Raw genomic sequence first — 20000 nt, forward strand, 5'->3', positions numbered from 1 at the left:
GAATAAAGCAGAAGATAACAGATGACCTCTCACATTCTTACTTTAGGACACACTGAGTGTTCAGCCCCAGGATAAAGTTGTTCAGCAGAACACTGCATATTGGGGCACCAACATCTAGCTTTTGGCTACCTGAGCACCAAAGGCTAAGAGGTGTGTTAAGTATCAGCTTCTGTGGACTAAGCTCAAAATTAAATTAAAACATTAAATTAATTACATTGTAATTACTACAAAGCAGCTGTAATTGGTAACGTGTAATTACAATGTAATGGAGTCGTTATCCCATGACAAGGGAAAATCCAATGGTATGGAATGGTTACGTTTTGTAGTGAGTAATATTGTACAGTTGATGTGATTACCTATTGTAGTGAGTAATATCGTATAACTTGACGTCTGATAGGCCATCACTATGCTGTGATGATCAACAGACCAAGAAGTGGTTCATCAAAGGGATCATTTCTCTCTCTTTGGCCAGAAATACTCACAGACCCAGAGAGATTCAAATATCATATCTGCTCTTATAAGACTATTTTGAGAATGACGTTTTGATTAAGCTACTCTTTGATCCTTAGCTGGTCATTGGTGTTTAAGTGGATGTCGTCATGGTTACAGCCTCTCTGCAGACACAGGCCCAGACTGCTGAAGCGTCACCGTGCTGTGGTCAATCTGAACGTCCACTGCATCAGCGGCCCAAGCAGATACCAATCCAAAGTGTGATAAGGAAACCAAATGACTTCAGATTCATCAAGGTGTTCAACTTAATCTGTACACTGTTCACTGTTAGTGTAAGAGACCAGCGTTACTTGAGTTGACAGTCTGAGAGACTGTATTTTAAATGTACTGAGAACTAACTGTGGTTTGCCCTCATACCAAAGCACCATACTAAAATACTACCACTAAACTAACATGTCAAGACATTAGGAGTGTGACGTTGCAAACCTCTGGCTCATAACTGATTTTTATTTTGTCTTTCTATCTCCTCTGCCTGTTTTGGAATCTAGAGTAGCTGCTGTCTGATCCCCACATGACAGTCTTGTCTCTCTGAGGTGTTGCTTTAGTTTTAAGACTTTGCCCAGAAAAAAGTTGGGTATTCCTCTTTTTCCTTTTCCACTGCTCTCTTCTTCTTCTTCTTCTTCTTCTTCTTCTTCTTCTTTTTTTATAAACTCTTTCTCTGAATGTGTCACATCTAAAGCTTTTCTAAAGTATCTCTCCCTGACATCTTACCTTAAATGTTTTTTTTTCCTCTCATAAACAGCTTTTGAAGTACATGCCAGAGAGATCACATAGATACACTCCAGATCTGCTTCACTTTGACTGTGAAAAAACTACAAACACACTCTTTCAGGACCACACGTCTCTGTTTAAAACGAGCGAGTGTGTGTGTGTGTGTGTGTGTGTGTGTGTGTGTGTGTGTGTGTGTGTGACCCAAAAGGTTTATTCCCTCAAGTTCAAAAGCTCTTCTGTGGTTAAACCTCTGAATGTTTGGGAGGGAGAACAGGTCTGGTTCACAGAGGCTTTGCCGTGCTGAGGGACTTTGTGCACCGTTTTACAGTTACATACACTCATTTAGATTCAGAAACTGTCACATGACCCAAACTTGCCCTCATTCATTTCTCTGACAGTGTGTTGTTGTTTTTTGTTGTTGTTGTTGTTGTTGGTTTTTTTTTTTTTTTTACCACAGGTACTCAATGATCATTACTTCCTCTGTCAGAGGTCACCAATGGCGTCACCCTCGCAAATGATACGTGTCAACAGTTTGTGCTTGCTCTCTGAACAGATTTGAATGTTTCGCACGTAAGAGCAGGTTGTGGCTCGGGACAGATGGTCCTTGATCATTCGCTGAAGGCAAACAAATGATCCAGATGCTCCTGTCGTCTTATTCCAATGCAGAACCGTTAACCAGACGTCTCTGGCCATTGGATCTGCTGATTGGATCCATGATGGTGTACTGTGGGAGAGCATTTTTCTTTTCTGTGAAATCCTCTGTTTTGAATGTACGTGTAAGCCTGGACATCTACCCAGGGCTGATCCAAATCCTCTTGCCAGAGTCAAGCCTCCCTCACGTAGCACTGTCATTAGCTTAACACGAATTACCAGCTTAGTTAGCCAGGTTCCATGCGAGGCCATTGATTGTAAGACAGCGCACATACGAAGCTTTTTAAAAATCACAGGATGCAACGATGCTGCTCAACCGGTCATTGTCCGATAATTGTTCTTGAATGAGCCTCAGATTCAGGGAATCGATACACGGTTAGTCTTATTGTTCTGGGCCCCACGGTGACGGCCTGTACGTAATCATGAGAAATCCCCCTAGCTTTTCTTTTATCACACATTGAACAGTGTGTTTGTAAAATAAAGGAAAGAAGAATAAAAAAAAAAAAAAAACGGGGAAAATTGGGGACGAAAACATTTGGTGTCCTCTTCTCTTCTCTTCTTTTTTCTTTTCCTTTTTTTCTTTTCTTTTTTTGTGATTTGTCTTGATACAGCTAAAAGTTGCCATCTATTTGATAAATCGGTACTTTCACTATGTTGAGTGGTTAGGTAATTAAAGTATCGTTAAAAAAAGATTATCGTTGAATAATAGAATGGCTTGGGAGAGCTGCGAGGTTTTAGGGAAGGAGGCGCTACATGAAGACAGTTAGCGAGAGAGCCAACACGCTACTGAACAACGCAAGACAGGAAACAAAAAGAGAAACATCGAAATGGAGGGGGCGGAAAAAAAGACAACTCAGATCCAAAAAAACGTAGCACAACACAGAGAGGGACTTTGACATGAGTGCCTACTAATAAGGCCGAATTTTCAATACGTCACACCAAACGTCTGCTTGAAAAGATCTGATAAAGATAGAGGGATGGCAGGGAGAGCGGTGGAAGAGGGAGGGAAAAAAGGAGTGCTATAAAAAGAGAAAGAGAGAGTTTCCCTACCGTAAGCCATGAGGAGAACGATGAGGAGGCTGAGAAGCAGGTAACAGCGGGCAGACCTCATGTCTCCGGCCGACGGAATCCAACAATGAAAAGAAGGTTGTTTGCTCCTAAAACTCCTGAGCTTAAGCCAGGATATCAGGAAGTTAATACCCCCCCTCCCCCCACCCTCCCCACCCCACAGGAGCACAGAGAGGCAGATTACTGTCTGTGTATTAAAACCCGAGCGTTGTTTCACCAGCTGGGCTAATCAGAAGGGAGGAACAACTCATTAATTAGACGACAAGCTCCGCCCCCCCCCCAACCCCCCAGATCTGACCTGTCTCCCTCAGGTCTCCCCCTGCTCTCTTCTGTCCATCTCAAATGGCCGGGGGGGGGGGTCTGATGTGACATCACCATGCAAAAGAAATGTGAACACAACACGTTCATAAGATTTAATTGAGATCTGTACTCCAGATAACCAGAGACAGATGGTTACGGTGCTGGCATTTCATTTATCTGAAGTAGACGATCATAAGATCTGTATCCGAATGGATAACACATTTTCGTGCTTTACATTTCAATAGGAATACTCTAGTCTTTGTGTTTAAGGATCTTTGGAGGGAGATCAGTGGTTCTGTTAATGGCAGAACCAATAATTCCTTGAGATACCACTACTTTCATATTAACATGAATCATCTGCAAACCGATCAATAAAAATAAAAAATAAAAAAACACATGAAGTTCGTTTAAAATGTGTCTCAAACAGGAATCACACAGAGCGAAGCTGTGTGTTGCACATCTCCATGAGATAAAAACATATTGCTGAGTAGTAAACCAGGACTGAGAGAGTCTGAGTTTGTGTTTTACTAATGAAGGGAAAGAGGTCACATTTAATCTGCTATCTGCTGAGTTTTACATTGTCAGTGATAACTGTGTAATTCTGATGAATGGGTCTGAAAGTGGGCTACCCGTAAGAACCAATTTGACATTTGTAAATTGTTTATTTATTGACTGTGTACTTTCCCATTGTGATGAATCGTGAAATGGAAATTTTGAAAAGGCATAAGAAATATGGCATCTTTTTTTTTAGTTTTTGTCCCTTTGTTTGAACGAACACATGACGCCAAGACCTTAAACAGTTTTGTTTTTTTTTTTACTTTGCGTCATTTGGTTTTCTTTGACAGTCATTTTAAGATGGGCGAACATATTCCCCTAAGCATTCACCAGAATATACCTCTTCAGAGTTCGTCTGTTTCACGCCACACAAACGTTATAAATTCTGTGGGCCTAGCCTTTCCACACCTCATGCGTTGTTGCTCACCGTCTCTTTAACCCATCTACATGGAGAGCGTAACGGTGCGCGGCATGTCATATCCCTCCTGCATCTTGTCTTCGCTGGGTTTGTCTCGTAGACTTTGAAATGGGATGGATAAAAAGCTGTATCTGTTGTGTCTGGGAGAAAAAAATCTGTCGTGAGCTCACGTACAGTGAGCCAGACTGACGCTGAATCCTTCCCTCCATAAACATGAATAAAAGGCTAATCAGAGGAGGAAGATGTAAGAGCAGTCAGCTGACAGAACGGAAAAGAGCCGACAGACAGACAGACGGGTCAGATCACACTGATGGATTCTGGGACATTCTGTGGGGTTTGAGGGAGGTAGTCACACACAGACGGGCGCTGTCCGAGGTGTTCCGTGCACCAGCACGCCGATCTGTGGCGTGGCGTTAGACGTCACTAAGGGTCAATCATTAACAAATCAAATCATTAACCAGAGGCTTCTGATGACACAGTTCATACTGGTCACTAAAAAAAGAACAGATTGAGACTCTAAGGGAACTTATCTGAGACGCAGCTCTCAAATGCAAATCTGTTCTTTAACTCTGATTTCTTAACTGGACATTCCACAGTCTTTTAAGTAAGTAACACCAGGCACTAACTACAGTCTGTTTTAAAGAGATGTTTCTGAACTGATTAACACCTCAGAACCGCTTTGTAAGTGCGTGTGTGTGAGAGAGAGACAGTGTGTGTGTGTGTGTGTGTGTGTTTGAAAGCCAGACTGAGAGGGAGAGATAAAGACAGAGGGTGTGTGTATGTATGTGGGAGAGAGAGAGAGAGAGAGAGAGAGAGAGAGCGTGTTGTGCTTTTGGTCATGTGACCTTAAGGACCAACAGTAGCCAGTTTTTTTATTGCCATTTTTTATTGCACTTTGTAAGCAGGTGAGCTGAACAGAACTGCTCATTTGAGTGACACATCAATCATAGCAGAACTGAGCTAAATTCATCCAAATTAAATTACCTCAAATAAGAGCCATATACCATTACCATAAAGTTAATCAAATATATCAAAATAAAGTTCCCAAAAATAAAATCACGCGTCAGTGTTTTTGTTGTTGTTGTTGTTGAGCTAAACAAACAAACAAGTAAACACAGAGTATCTACAGAGATGCACAACAGAAGTGGGAAAAACCTAACAGGATACTGTATCAAAAACTGCAGCAGATGTTTTCCATTTTTTTGTTGTTGTTATTGTTGTTGTCATTGTTGTTTGTTTGTTCGTTTTTGTGTTTGTTTTTGTTTTTGTTTTACATCGAGATCATTTTCGTATATACAAAATGGAGTAGTTTATTTCTTTTGCTTCATGCAATTTTAAACATTTTTTTTCATGATCATGTTTTGTTGATAAGTTTTTTGTGTTCTTTCTCTCTTTCTCTCTCTTCCTCCCTCTCTCTCTCTATATATATTTATGTGCATATGTATATATACACATACATGTACTCTCTTCTATAGCATTCCTGTTGTCTTGCTGTGAGAAGGTACATACAGAAATTAGCACATAACAGTCAACTCTATCAGTGGTTGTCATGGCAACATTCATCCTCACTCTCACTCACTCTCTCTCTCTCTCTCTCTATCTATCTATCTCTTATATACACATATGCACGTTCTAAATAATTTGTCTACTGATGGGTAGAACAGTTCTAAAAATGTTTTCACAAAAACCCCTGATACAGGTAATCTGGTGCACATTAAAACATCCAAAAAAAACCAAAAAACACAGTAAAGTAATTACAACAGAGTCTTTTACTGAGGGAAGGCCTCCTGTGTGAGAGAGGGAGAGCGAGAGACCAGAGATACTCAAGTACATGAGCTAATTCAGTAGTGTGATACCAACACAGGAGAACGAAAACAAGAGTATCTGTCATGTCTCAGTTTTTCATCCCTTCCCTCATGCCTTTATTTCTCTCCTCCTTTGTCATTTCTTTCTCTTTCTTTTTCTTTTCTCCCCTTAAGGAACAGACAGAGATTCTGTGATGATGATGATGACGACGAGGAGGAGGATGATGATGATGATGGTTAACTCTTCCCCATCTTGGCAATCAACTCATCGCAGATCTTTGTTAGCTCCTCAATTTCTCTGTTCTGTGAAGATCAAACAGGTGCACAGGTGAGACATATGAACCGTGTCTTCGCATGCATCCTTATACGAACCTCAACGGTTGTGTGAGCATGTGTCTGTGTGTTATAGGTTGTGCCCGTGTGTGTTTTGTCCTGGGAAGCTGGTGAAGGAAGAGGAAAAAACAAGACTATGTGATAGACAGGGGAGATGTTGGATCCAGCCTAACCTTCTGCTCCAGCGTGCGTTCAAGTGAGTCCACTTTCATCTGCTCCTTCCTCAGACTGGCCTGGTATACCGCCTGCTCCTGCTTCGCCTTCACACGCACCTGGGCGATCTCCGCGTTCGCTCTACACACCACAGACAGACAGAGAGAGAGAGAGACATGCACACAGTCCGAGAGAGAGAGAGAGAGAGACAGAGACACAATAAGACAGAGAGACACACACACACAGACAGAGAGAGAAACATGCACACAGTCAGAAAGAGAGAGAGAGACAGAGACACAATAAGACAGAGAGACACAGACAGACAGACAGAGAGACACACATACATAGACAGAGAGAAACATGCACACAGTCCGAGAGAGAAAGAGACAGAGACACAATAAGACAGAGAGAGAGAGAAACATGCACACAGTCCGAGAGAGAGAGAGACAGAGACACAATAAGACAGAGAGACACACACAGACAGAGAGAGAGAGAAACATGCACACAGTCCGAGAGAGAAGGAGACAGAGACGCAGTAAGACAGAGAGACACACACACACAGTCAGAAAGAGAGACACACATACATAGACAGAGAGAGAGAGAAACATGCACACAGTCCGAGAGAGAGAGAGAGAGAGAGAGACAGAGAGACACACACAGACAGAGAGAGAGAGAGACAGATAAACCATAAGAGAGAGAGAGACACATACAGACAGAGAGAGAGAGACAGATAAACCATAAGAGAGAGAGAGAGACACATACAGACAGAGAGAGAGAGACACACACAGTCAGAGAGAGAGAGACAGATAAACCATAAGAGAGCGAGAGACACATACAGACAGAGAGAGAGACACACACACAGTCAGAGAGAGAGAGACAGATAAACCATAAGTGAGAGAGAGACACATACAGACAGGAGGTGTCAGAGATGCACTGTTTCTTCAAACCAAAACGGAGATATTTGAGAGAAACAAGGCTTTTCTTACGCGTCATTAACCTTACGGATTCCTGTCAGGTCATGGGCCAAGAGGATGTAAAGCATAGACAGAGGGGTTGTTTTCAAACAAAAATCCGTGGCTAAGCTATAGTGGTATCCCCCACTGCACTCACTTATCCAGTTTCTCCTCGGCATGGATCTTCAGGGCCTGGTAGCGCTGCTCCTCACGGCGAACTCGGTTTAGATACTCCTGCGCACACTTCTTTAGAACTTCCTCATTCTGAGGAGACACAAAAGAAACGTTTTGCTTTTTGGGGAGCGCGACTAATGCTAGCATGTCCTGATGTGTCTCTCAGTGTGAAACTGTGATATTTCCCAGTATATGTGACATTTCAGCAGTATATTCAGTGGAGAAAATTAAACTGGGAATCCTGGTGTGGCCATTTAAAACCAGTGCTCCTCCAATTTTGTTACATAGTGAACAGTAAAAGCTTAAGTGTGTGTGTGTGTGTGTGTGTGTGCGTGTGTGTGTGCGTCCCTGTGTGTGTGTGTGTGTGTGTGTGTGTGTGTGTGTGTATGCGTGTGTGTGTGTGCTTCTCACCTTACGGAAGCCTTCCAGCACGTCTTTCATCTTCTCGTAGCGGCGGAAGAGGTCGGCCAGAGATTTCTCCACTGAGTTTAGGTCGGCCAGTGCCTGGTCCTTCTCCACGATGAGCTGCTGAATGGTGTGATGTGACAGAGACTTCTCCTTCTGCTCGTCCTCTGATACACACACACACACACACACACCCTGACATCAGTAAAGCTTATATAGGAACTACACACACACACACACACACACTCTCTCTCTCTCTTGCTCTCGCTCTCTCACACACACACACACACACACACACACACACACCCTGACATCAGTAAAGCTTATATAGGAACTACACACACACACACTCTCTCTCGCTCTCTCACACACACACACACACACACACACACACACACACATACACACAGTCACACCCTGACATCAGTCAGGCTTATATATGAACTACACACACACTCTCTCCCTCTCTCTCTCTCTCACACACACACACACATACACATACACACAGTCACACCCTGACATCAGTAAAGCCTAAATATGAACAACACACACACAGACACACACACACAGGGACGCACACGCACACACACACACTCACATACAGGTACATGCACACACACACACACACACACACACACATAAGTGTACCAGGTTCATACATACACCTCTGCTTCATTCACTGACACGCTCTCTCACACAGTCAAACAGGTGTCATGTACAGATCCTGTCTGAGACGCTGGTTCAGCTGTAGACTCAGTGATCACTCTGCTGTAATGATATTCTATCACACCACTGCGGCTCTGATAATGATATGAATCCGTCTCTTAGTCGATGACATCTCTAACCAACCACCATGAAGCATGCAGGAAATGACAAACACTTAACGATGAAGAAAAGCAAAGAGACACTCGACGACCTGTCTGTACCGCGGTGTCTTCTCTATGAGTGCCCCTACGTGACCTTTAACCTTCCCATCATACCTGCTTCACTCTCTTAACCCTGCTTCTGTCAGTCACTCTGCAGTCAGAGAAAGCTATACATTTTAAACTGTCTTAATGATGGAAAAACTATCACTATATGTGCAACTTTTGTGCTTTGTTTTATTGTAGGTTTGGCTTAATTTGTGCAGCTGAAATCAATCAAGTAAAAAAAAAAAAGAAAAAAAAAAAGAAGACACAATTTATTTGTAAAGAAATATACATGTATATGTATATATATATTTATGTAGGTGCGAAATACGAGACAGACGCAAAATGGAAGGACAGATGGAACAGAGAGGTGATATAATGACTTCTCTGTCTGTCTGTCGGGTGAAAGCGGATGCAGACACAAACTGAAAAAAAAAAAAAGTCTTCGTTACTTACCAGGCATGCCTGATTGGTTTATCAAATATTTACAGGCAAACGAGGGGACAAAACAGAAAGAAGGGATTGTGTTAAGTCAAGCCAGAGAGAAAAGTGACAGATGGACATGTCACCAAAAAAAAAAAAAAAAAATGACGTCTCTCCTCCAATGAATGAAGAGTAACCAAAAAAAAAAATCAAGCAGAAATGGGTTTTTTTAGGAGAGCAGAGAGGGAAAGTGATTCAACCAATAAATAAATAAATAAATAAATAAAAACAAATAAATATAAACAAAACTAAAATGCTAAAGAAAGGTAGAAAGAAATATTCGTTATGTTGGGAAAAAAAGAGGAAAATATATACTGTGCATAAAAGAGGAGCATGGTAAAGTGAGAGTGAACTTTTAGAAGTGAAATGAAAAACTGAAGCCGGGGTAATAATGACGAGAAATTCAAACATGTCCGAGCAGAAGAACATGGCAAGGGAGCGCGGCGAACTGCAAGGGAAAAGCGATTAAAGTCCAGAACAAAACCATTGACAGGATCTCCAAAAATAAAAAAAATAAAAAAAGAGTCACGTACACAGCGCCTGTGACAGTTCTCACAGGGGGCACAGACACAGAGAGTATTTGGGACTCTGTGTGAATCAGTCTGAATCTGATGAGTGAATTAGTTTGAATCTGAATCAGGCTTTGGTGAGCTGTTATGTGGTTTAAGGGAAGCAAAAATAAATATAAGATTGTTCTAATTCTTTAATGGGGGATAAATGGTAGCTTGTGTTTGGAACTGACCAGTTGTTGGGTCCGGGGCCATGTAAGTCTTCTCTGCAGATCAACATAAGAGAACTGAAAATATATGTCTATCTGTATATGTATATAGCTGTGTAGATTTGCCATAACTAGGAAACATATATATGCATGTGAGTGTAAGTGATAAGAGTACGACCAATAGAGACCAATAAAGAGAACAACCAATCAAGTTCTCATCACACAGACAGGCCTTTTAACCCTTTCACACAGTGAGAGTGAGTCATTGAGACAAACAAACATTATCGATGACTCACCGATCATTTGCGCGATGGTTTTCTCGTACTCCGCCACTATCCTCCTGTGAACCAAGAGCATGGCAACCGTTAGTCATTATCGACGGACACAGAAAAATAAGGAATGAATCTGTCGCCATGGAAACGCACATGCGAAAAGGCCAGAGTGTGAAAAGAGAGACTGGGGGGGTAATGAGTTGATCAGGCTGAAGGTAAATGAATTAGGGGCGAGAGTTGATTGATTTGACCCCCTTTTTTTTTTCTTTTGGTTAGACTCTCTTAAGACAGTTGACCTCCTGTGATGCCCTGTGCTGGAGACACACCTCCTGGCTGCAGCTACCTGTGGCCTATTTGGGGGGGGGGGGGGGGGTGTCAGGGAGGTGGGAGGGCAAGGGGGGGGAGGCTTGTTTTGGGAAAAGCAGGTTGCCCATGGGTAAGCCTATGGATTAGCAATGCCTCCCTCTTAGCCTCTTAGGCTTTTCTTATCCTCCCCTTAATCAGTCTAATGAAGTAAGCCCCTGTCTTATCCACACTAACTAGGCTGTGTGCAGCTGCTCGCCGCACCCCCCCCCCCCCCCCCCCCCCCCCCCCCCGCTGGGAAAGGAGCCCCGAGCAGGTGAGGAGTCCGGATCCGTGGATCCAAACCCGACTTCCACAGTTAACATTTTAGGGAGATGGCGGAGATGTGTTTATGGCTTCCCGTGGTCTTTTGGTGCTGAAATGATTCAGAAGTGACTCAGAAATGATTCAGAAATGATTACAGTTAGACTGTTTCAGGATAGCTTCTGACTCCCAGCGTTCTGCAAAGTCACCCCAGAGACGCTAAAGCCTGATGACTCTGAATGGGTCATATTTTAGGGATGGGCAGAGATGTTAAGGAACCCATTCTTCACACTCCTCTACTGAAGGAAGGAAACATGGTCACCACTGTATGTCCCTGTGTTCTCTGCAAAGTCCTGACTGACATCAAACATATCTTTGTGTGACGTGCCCCCCCACCCCCATCCCGGGCATGACCCCTCCCAGAGGTACAGGTGACATGGCTATAATCCCTCTTTGTTCAACAGCTACCAATCCCTCTCCTGATCCTGCCGATCGTGCCAGTGCGGCTTTCTTTAATTGGCCTTTTATGTTCCGTCTTGGCTTTGGGAAACAGTTGAGGAGATAAAAACAGATGGACAGACGGGCGGAGGTTGACCGCCTACAGGATGAGATCACAGAAGCAGGGGGCAAGGGAGAAGTTCGTCGTACTGTAACGCGAGGGCTGGGAGATCGTTCTGTCGGGTTTTACCCCCTGACGTTCCTACGGCTGAGAGGTCACGAGAGATCAGAGGTCACAGGGTTGACCTGGAAGGCGGCGGTACAGACTCACCTCATTTCCGCCACTTCCTGGCGGCTCTCCTCGTATTTCTTTTGCCAATCGGCAACCTCCTTTTCCTTGGCAACGATCTGAGGAGGAGGAGAAGAAGAAGAGCAGTTAATTCAGACGGGAGAACACAATGAGACAGATGACGGGACAGCCAAGCTCTGTGCCACCAAAAGCCACTCTAATCCATTTAGGGTCTAGGAGAGATCTCTGCAGTCGCTTCAGTGAAAAGTCAGACAGTGCACCGCAGACAAAGGACAGAGTCGCAGAGATAAGTCGCAGAGTACTGATTGGCTACTTGGATGACTGCCAAGACACGTACATCTACAATTACACTGGACTGTATGAGTCTGTGTGTGTGTGTGTGTGTGTGTGTGTGTGTGCGTGTGTGTGTGTGTGTGTGTGTGTGTTTGACAAATGTAATCAGAATGTAGTGTCAGACACACAGGAACATGGAGAACTGTCAACTATTACCAGTGCTCTAAGCACACATCTGTATGAGGAATCTGTATTGTTATTCCCTCCAGTAGGGGGCGTGTACCTCTTCTCTTGCGATGCCCAATGAGTGGTCCAGGTCGCGGGGCAGGTAGGGCGTCTCTCCTTCGCTGTACCCCGCCCTGGAGTAGAGGGAGCTCTTAGAGACTCCGCTGTCTGTCGGCGATGCCACCTCCCTCTGCTGGTTTACGGTAGCGGTGAGGAAAAAAGGGAGAGACACAGTTGGGGAGACCGTTAGTGAGTTGCGTTGGTTAAGAACAGTGAGGAAAAATAAAAACCTCTCCTCACTGTCAAACACACACTGAGCGAGTTTCTGAACCAAGCCGAGAGACAGTGCAATCGTCTACGCAAATTCTACACAGCAAAAGCCACGAAGCCAATGGGAGCAAGGCTCTTAGTTCAGATTCAAAGGGGAAAAAAAGAAAAGAAAAAGAAGAAAGAGAGAAAGAGAGAAAAGCTTTTGGCGTTTGGGGAATGAAAGTCCAATTTGCGATGGGCCAGAGCCCTTACAGTTGCAAATGCTGTGACCAGCTGATGATGCCCAAAGCTGAATGGTTGTGACCAGCTGCTCGTCATGGAAGGGCACAGCTGTGATTGGCTCCAGGCCGGGGAGGTGGAGAAATTTGTGTCTAATGGGGAGAGGAGGAATGGGGAGGAAGGGGTCAAAGGACAACCCTTGTGTTAGTGACATGCTGGGAACCACATTACAGTTAATGATCCCAGGATGCATATTAAAGGTTAAGGTGACTGAAACTGGAAACTGGAAACTGGAAAAACCGACTACTCAATCACCTGAGTAATAATCTGAAAAATAATCTGAATAATCTTAATATGGGGGAGAGGAACATCAGAAAGTGTTTTGAAAAGAGTTTCCTAGAAGTCCTTTTAAATCTTAATATGACCTTCATGGGACCATGTAAGGATTGTGTAAATTTGACTTCAAAACCTCAAAACTGTAAAGGTTGGAGATTGTCAATCGTGGAAGGAAAAAAAAAAACATTTCAACTCGCAACCAGTCAAGTTGAATAGAAGTCACTTCTGGACAAACATCTCCATAGGTACATCCTCAGAAAAAAAAGGAGGTGAACATCAACACCGAGTACACGTCTTGACGAGTGACATTTTGACAAATGAAGAAACAACAACACGCTGAAGACGCGGACAGAGGGATGTGGGTGCGAGATAAACCGTAAAAAAACAAACAAACAAACAAAAAACCACGAAATCGATGACCGTGTTTATCTCCTCACCGATCCATAAAGGAAACCCACGAGAACCCACCCGGCGATACACCGTCATGTTTTCAGACCTCAAGCTACGCATTTCCTCAGCCCTTCTGCTGGAGCCTGCTCTACACCAGCTTAACAGTCATTTTTTTTTTTTTCAGGTTTTGAGCCCACCTGCTGATGAAAGCAGATTAATTTATCCCTAACAGAGGTGGATTAGAAGATTATTTGATTATATTCTGGCTATGTGAAGAGTGGGGAGGCTACTGAATAGGACATAGATACTGTAGCCCTGGGGTGCAGTGTTGGGTCTGGCTGTAGCATTTATTTATTGTGGGACCCTCTGTCCAGCTTGTACTGTGCGAATAAAGACAAGGATTTAGGTGAAGCTTTGGGAGTCCCCATTGAGATGCTCAGGATCTTAATGGTTTAATGATGTACCAAAAGGTTGTGGGTTCAAAACCTAAACATGACAGTTTATTGCTGATGCATCCCTGAACAAGGCAAAAATACTAATAGCCACATTTGCCTTGCTCAGGGGCGAGAGACAGGTAAATGACTGTAGTTGCAGAGGTATATCGGCCAGCGTGTCTGATGTCAGACAGTGCTGTTTTTCTGTATGTCCTCCCATCCCAACCATCCTATCTTCTGTCTGCCTGATTCAGATTGAGGGACCTGGTTCTGACCCATCTCCAAGAGAAACACAAACACAGCCAGTGAAAACTGATTCCTCTTTATCGGTTCACAAGTCAGTCACACTGTGAACCGCATTAGAGTGGCCCCGGGTCCCGCCTTGGAGGGTGGACATCCAACTGGTTTTCTGGTCAAACAGTGACGCGGTCTCTGATTGGCTAAGGAGCACACACACCTGTTTCCTAAGTTTAAAAGAACAACCTTTGATTCTGAGGTGAAGACCAATAAAAACAAAACAGACTTTGGCTGGTTTTAGACACCCCTGAGCTAAACTTTAAAAAATGAACAAGTGAAGGGGTGAGGGGATGGCTAGTAAATCTGTCTCAACAGCAAAGCAGTCAAAGGAACGTGATATACTGAGGTAACCACGGTAACGGCTACAGAAGCACCTTATTTACCATACAGAGCATGAGGAGCACAGACTTTCGAATGGAAAGTCATAAGAGGAATTGAGTAATGGACAGAGACTACGACTCAGTCAGACAGGATAAATAATCCCTGAATTCCATAATTAAGATTATAATCCCAGACTCATGGGACCTGTGTGTGTCCGTGCGCGCGTGCATGTGTGTGTGTGTGTGTGTGTGTGTGTGTATGTACGCGTGTGTGTGTGTGTGTGTGTGTGTGTGTGTGTGTGTGTGTGTGTGTGAGAGTGTGTCTGTGTGTGTGTGTGTAAGCGCGAGTGTGTGTGTGCGTGCCCTTGTCCAGCACTGTGTATTTTACAGTGAGACGGTGAGAGAGAGAGTAGGACAGTGAAATCAGTTCATTAAACTGTGTGCTGCTAGAAACACAGTGAAAAAAATCCCATCGTCTATACAAAGACTTCCCTGGATCAGAGGATGACAGATTACGCATTGCAACTTATCGTCGTCATGGGACCATAAAATCAACTGTATCAACTGAGAGTCAATGTCACATCAGAGGATTCTGGATGACGTTTCACAGACTCTAAAAAACATTGCTTCTCTACAGATCTGCATTTAGACGTCGTACTGAGAAAGAGTCACTAAATCTATAACGCTACACGGGCCTGACCAAAGCCCACTGTCTCCTCAGACCGTCTGATTCCTAGTGTCTGCTGGGTGCCGGGCCTGCTGTGCAGGATGGGAGGGTCTGATTCTGTACCTGGGAGTTCTGAGATGTCCTTCGACAGAGTTTCACGTCTGTCTTAGCGGACGAAACTGCAGATTTCTGGGGAAAACAAACCAGATTTTCAGACAGCGTGAAACATCATTTAACCAGTGAAGGAGGATCTGATTCTAACCATGGATGACATAAACTGTGTGAAGGAAAAGATTTCAGGGTTTTTTTTGTATATATATATATATATATATATATATATATATATATATATATATATATATGTATATGTTTCTCAGTTTTTTATGTTTACCGCTCTGAATTGTATCTTTTAATAATGGATTTAGAAATGGAATTAGCAGTGCTGCTAAGACTCAGTGTAAAAAAAAGATGAAATTAATAAATGTAAGCGTAGACCTAGATGAACAACACCATCAGAGTCCAGTGAGAGGTGAAACTATATACTAAAATTGAAGTTATATTAGCGAAGTGTTTTGATAAAAAGTTGTAACACAAAGGGTTTCTAGTCAACAGACACAAAAGCTAAGGTAGGAATGAGAGGTTTACATATATATATATTTTTTTTAAGATGTGAACTAGGAGAAACTTTATTTATGCTAGGGACGCTATACATGGGAAAGGACAGGTAAAGTACTATTGGCTCTGGTTACATTTGGGATGAGGTTCTTACAGGATGGTCCTGGTTACATTTGGGGTGAAGTTCTAATGGACTGGTTCTGGTTACATTTGGTGTGAAGTTCTAATGGACTGGTTCTGGTTACATTTGGGATGGGGTTCTTACAGGATGGTCCTGGTTACATTTGGGGTGAAGTTCTAATGGACTGGTTCTGGTTACATTTGGGGTGAAGTTCTAATGGACTGGTTCTGGTTACATTTGGGATGGGGTTCTTACAGGATGGTCCTGGTTACATTTGGGGTGAAGTTCTAATGGACTGGTTCTGGTTACATTTGGGATGAGGTTCTTACGGGATGGTCCTGGTTACATTTGGGGTGAAGTTCTAATGGACTGGTTCTGGTTACATTTGGGATGAGGTTCTTACGGGATGGTCCTGGTTACATTTGGGGTGAAGTTCTAATGGACTGGTTCTGGTTACATTTGGGATCTTAGGGGAATTCGTCGCCCTCTTACTTTAGCCGTGGGAGAACCGTTGAGATTCCAGCGGCGCAAACTGGGCTTCTTAAGATGCGACTGTGAAGTGTGTAAGACAAGAATGTAAAAATGGAGGAGAGGGAGAGAACAGGGGAGTTTGTTCATGTGTGTGTGTGTGTGTGTGTGCGCGTGCATATGTATGTGTGTGTATACGCGCGCGTGTGTGTGTGTGTATACATATGTATATGGTATGTGTGTGCCTGTATGTGTGTGTGTGTGAGTTCGCGCGCATATGTATATGTGTGTGTGTGTTTGTGTGTGTGTGTGTATGTGTGTGTTTGTGCATACATATGTATATGGTACGTGTATGCGTGTGTGTGTGTGTGTGTGTGTGTGCGCGCGCGTGCATATATATGTGTGTGCGTGCGCGTGCATATGTATGTGTGTGCGTATGTGTGTGTGTGTGTGTGTGTGTGTGTGTGTGTGTGTGTGTACCAGCTCAGTTCAGGTCATTACCACAAGGTCTCACACTGTGCCCGCAATCCAGTCAAACTGTCAAATTTAAGCATGAAATATCTTATGAAAATGCCCAGGAGAGAGGCAGAAAGCGCTGGCCACTGTGCGGCCTCTCAATCAGCAGGTCTGATCAAACCTCAGCTTCTAACGATGGGTCTCAAGCTGTCTCCAAATGCATACAGAGTGATGTACTGTTTTGTCTGCTGGATTCCAACAATGTTAGTGTCAGTTAGTCAAAACTGTACCCAGAAAACAACAACAATGTGAACTGGGATTAGGTAACTGCTAAACAAAAAACATAACGTGTACGCTGATCTATAACCATGGCAACTCCAATGTCCAGAATCCACTGTGTTTTCTTCTTCATTGAGATAGTGAGGAGTTTTATAAAGGAGACATCCCAAGTCACACTGCTGTTTGCGTCTATGCGTGTAATATACAGGCAACATGCAGGATTGTCTGAGAAGCCCTGGGAGAGGATGATGCCTCTGTCTCATTCCAAACGAGGTTGTTTTGGTTGGAGACGCAGGGAAACAGGGAGCCATGTTAGAAATGTCACTCAGGGAAAGGAGGAAGTGAATATGAATGTTTGGGTCACGCCCACATCACTGTGTGGGTGGATTGTGGGTAAAAACTCAGACCAATGGTCTTGTCAGGGGATTTAGTATAGAGGGGGATCACACGCTCATGCTTACACATATACACACGCACGCGCGCACTCACACATATGCACACCAACACGCACACGCACATGCACTAACACACACACATACACACACACACACACACACATGCACTAATACACACACACACACACACACAGACTCTCTCACACACACACACACACACACACATGCACACCAGCACGCACACACACATGCACTAACACACACACACACACACACAGACTCTCACACACGCACACACACCTGCACCCATTCACAGACTTGCGGCAGGTGCGGCCTGACTCAGATCAGTACCTGGGGGGGCTCAGAGGACAGAGTGGGGCTCTGAGAGATGTTTTGGGCTACCTGCAGAGCCTCTATCCTGAGGGCGGCTAGCACCAGCTCCTCCTGGGCCGCCACAGGACAGGGAGGCGACCCGAGGTGGAGGGGCAAGAACAAAGGAGGAGCAGGTGAAGGAGCAGGAGGAGGAGCAGGAGGAGAGAAGGGTTAGAGTAGGAACTCGCTTACGTCACTTCCAATACAAACACACAGAAACTACATACAACGTACACACACACACAGACACTCGTACACAGACTACATTTAAAACCAGGGTTAAGGCCAAATCCGGTGCCTTTTTTGTGTCTTCGTGAAAATCATAAAATCAAAATGGCATTTAACCCGGCCCTGGTACAATTCTATACATCTCAGACATTATAAGATGAAAAAGTTCAAACGAAAATGAACAGAGGGATCGAAAGAATTAAGGATAAAAGGAAACTGCTGCGATTGATGACAGAAAATTAATAACATAACAAATAACACACAGACAGATCAACCACGCACAACTCAGCGTACACGCCCACAAACACACAATGCACAGACACACACTCACACACTCACACACACACACAGCGCACAGACACACACTCACACACTCACACACAGCGCACAGACACACACACACACAGCGCACAGACACACACACACACACGCACACACAGCGCACAGACACACACTCACACACACACACACAGCGCCCGGACACACACTCACACACACACACAGCGCACAGACACATACTCACACACACAGTGCACAGACACACACACTCACACACACACACAGCGCACAGACACACACACACACACACACACACACAGTGCACAGACACACACACTCACACACACACAGCGCACAGACACACACGCCCACAAACACACAGCGCACAGACACACACTCACACACACAGACAGCGCACAGACACACACTCACACACACACAGCGCACAGACACACACACTCACAAAGCAAAACATCTGTGGGAGAGAGAGAGGTAGAGAGACACAGTGTCGTGCGAGTCTGGAGGAGAAGAGGGAGGTGCAGGGAGGAGAGGGCAGATAGCTCTCTACACACCTGCAGCTTGTGAGCGAAGGCAGTGGGGTTGGTCTCAGCCAGGTCGGGCTCCAGGTAGCTGAGCGGAGCCGCCGGTTCCGACAGCCTGTCTAAGATGGGGGTCTCGGGGGGGTCCACCGGGGCCAGGGTGGGGGGCTGCGAGGGGACCGAGAGGAAGAGCAGGGGGGAGGGAGAGGAAAGGAGGTGCGTGGGGGTAAGTTAAAGCAAAGCAAGCGATACTAGAGGAGCCTAAATCCAGTCCAGAGAACTGCAGGTTTGCTATGCTTACTGATTGGCTGAGAGGTGCACACACACACACACATGTTTCCATGGTGAAAAATCTACCTCTAAATTAAGAGATGACAGTAAAATCATCAGGGCTTTGGACCTTGAGGACTGGATTTTTCTACTCCGGGTCTAATCACTGAGTGTTTAAATGGGCTTATGCAACAGTCAGGTGTTGTCTTTATGGCCGGAAAAGGCTTTCACTGGTTATATGAAGTTAATGCTGAAGCTTCAGCTAAGTTACTTCTCACAAGCACGACACAGTAATAGACACAGTATTAGACACAGCCTCCCTCTACAGGCTAAAGTTGGAAGTGCATTTAAACTGTCACCACACTGGGCGAACAATGTTTCAGCAGAGTCATAAACAGGTGTCTGGTTCCTCCAAAGTCCTGGACGCCCTAGGTGAAAGATGCTAGTGCCTGCTCTAATCAGAACTGATGGTGAATCCAGCGTTAGTTTCCACGGAGGGAATGAGATGAAATCAGCACAGACATACAGTGGAGAAAAAGTGAGACACACGGTGGATGTGTGACGTCCGTGTGGATGCCGGGGCCAGACTCACCGCCCCGTCTCGTTCACTGCTCTGGGCGCGGCTCACGGAGCCGCTCTCTCTCTTCCTGCTCTTCTCCGACGCCACCCCCTCTGGTGCCCCACTGGAAGGTAACACTGGAGACTTCCCTCCAGCGATCTGGGCCTCCATCTCCTCAAAACTCCTACAGAGAGAGAGAGAGAGAGAGAGAGAGAGA

At 44.6% G+C, this 20000-nt stretch overlaps 2 protein-coding genes across 2 annotated transcripts in view; both read right to left on the reverse strand.

The window, feature by feature from the left end:
- ly6pge (lymphocyte antigen 6 family member pge) overlaps window positions 1-2983 on the reverse strand; it is a 4015-nt gene extending 1032 nt beyond the window's left edge. Inside the window, exon 1 of the mRNA XM_030772428.1 lies at window positions 2923-2983. Coding sequence (XP_030628288.1) covers window positions 2923-2983 — 61 coding nt within the window. The remainder of the gene's footprint in view (window positions 1-2922) is intronic.
- A 3266-nt stretch (window positions 2984-6249) lies between these two features.
- The window catches only part of tacc2 (transforming, acidic coiled-coil containing protein 2), a 22333-nt gene continuing 8582 nt past the window's right edge, over window positions 6250-20000 (reverse strand). The window contains exons 8-17 of the mRNA XM_030772430.1: window positions 19817-19967; window positions 18988-19122; window positions 17888-17980; window positions 12328-12459; window positions 11793-11869; window positions 10442-10485; window positions 8043-8203; window positions 7615-7721; window positions 6525-6645; window positions 6250-6321 (exon numbers count right to left, since the gene is read on the reverse strand). Coding sequence (XP_030628290.1) covers window positions 6256-6321; window positions 6525-6645; window positions 7615-7721; window positions 8043-8203; window positions 10442-10485; window positions 11793-11869; window positions 12328-12459; window positions 17888-17980; window positions 18988-19122; window positions 19817-19967 — 1087 coding nt within the window. The 3' untranslated portion in view covers window positions 6250-6255. The remainder of the gene's footprint in view (window positions 6322-6524; window positions 6646-7614; window positions 7722-8042; window positions 8204-10441; window positions 10486-11792; window positions 11870-12327; window positions 12460-17887; window positions 17981-18987; window positions 19123-19816; window positions 19968-20000) is intronic.

Source organism: Chanos chanos, chromosome 4 (assembly GCF_902362185.1).
Source record: "Chanos chanos chromosome 4, fChaCha1.1, whole genome shotgun sequence".
Classification (NCBI taxonomy): domain Eukaryota; kingdom Metazoa; phylum Chordata; class Actinopteri; order Gonorynchiformes; family Chanidae; genus Chanos; species Chanos chanos.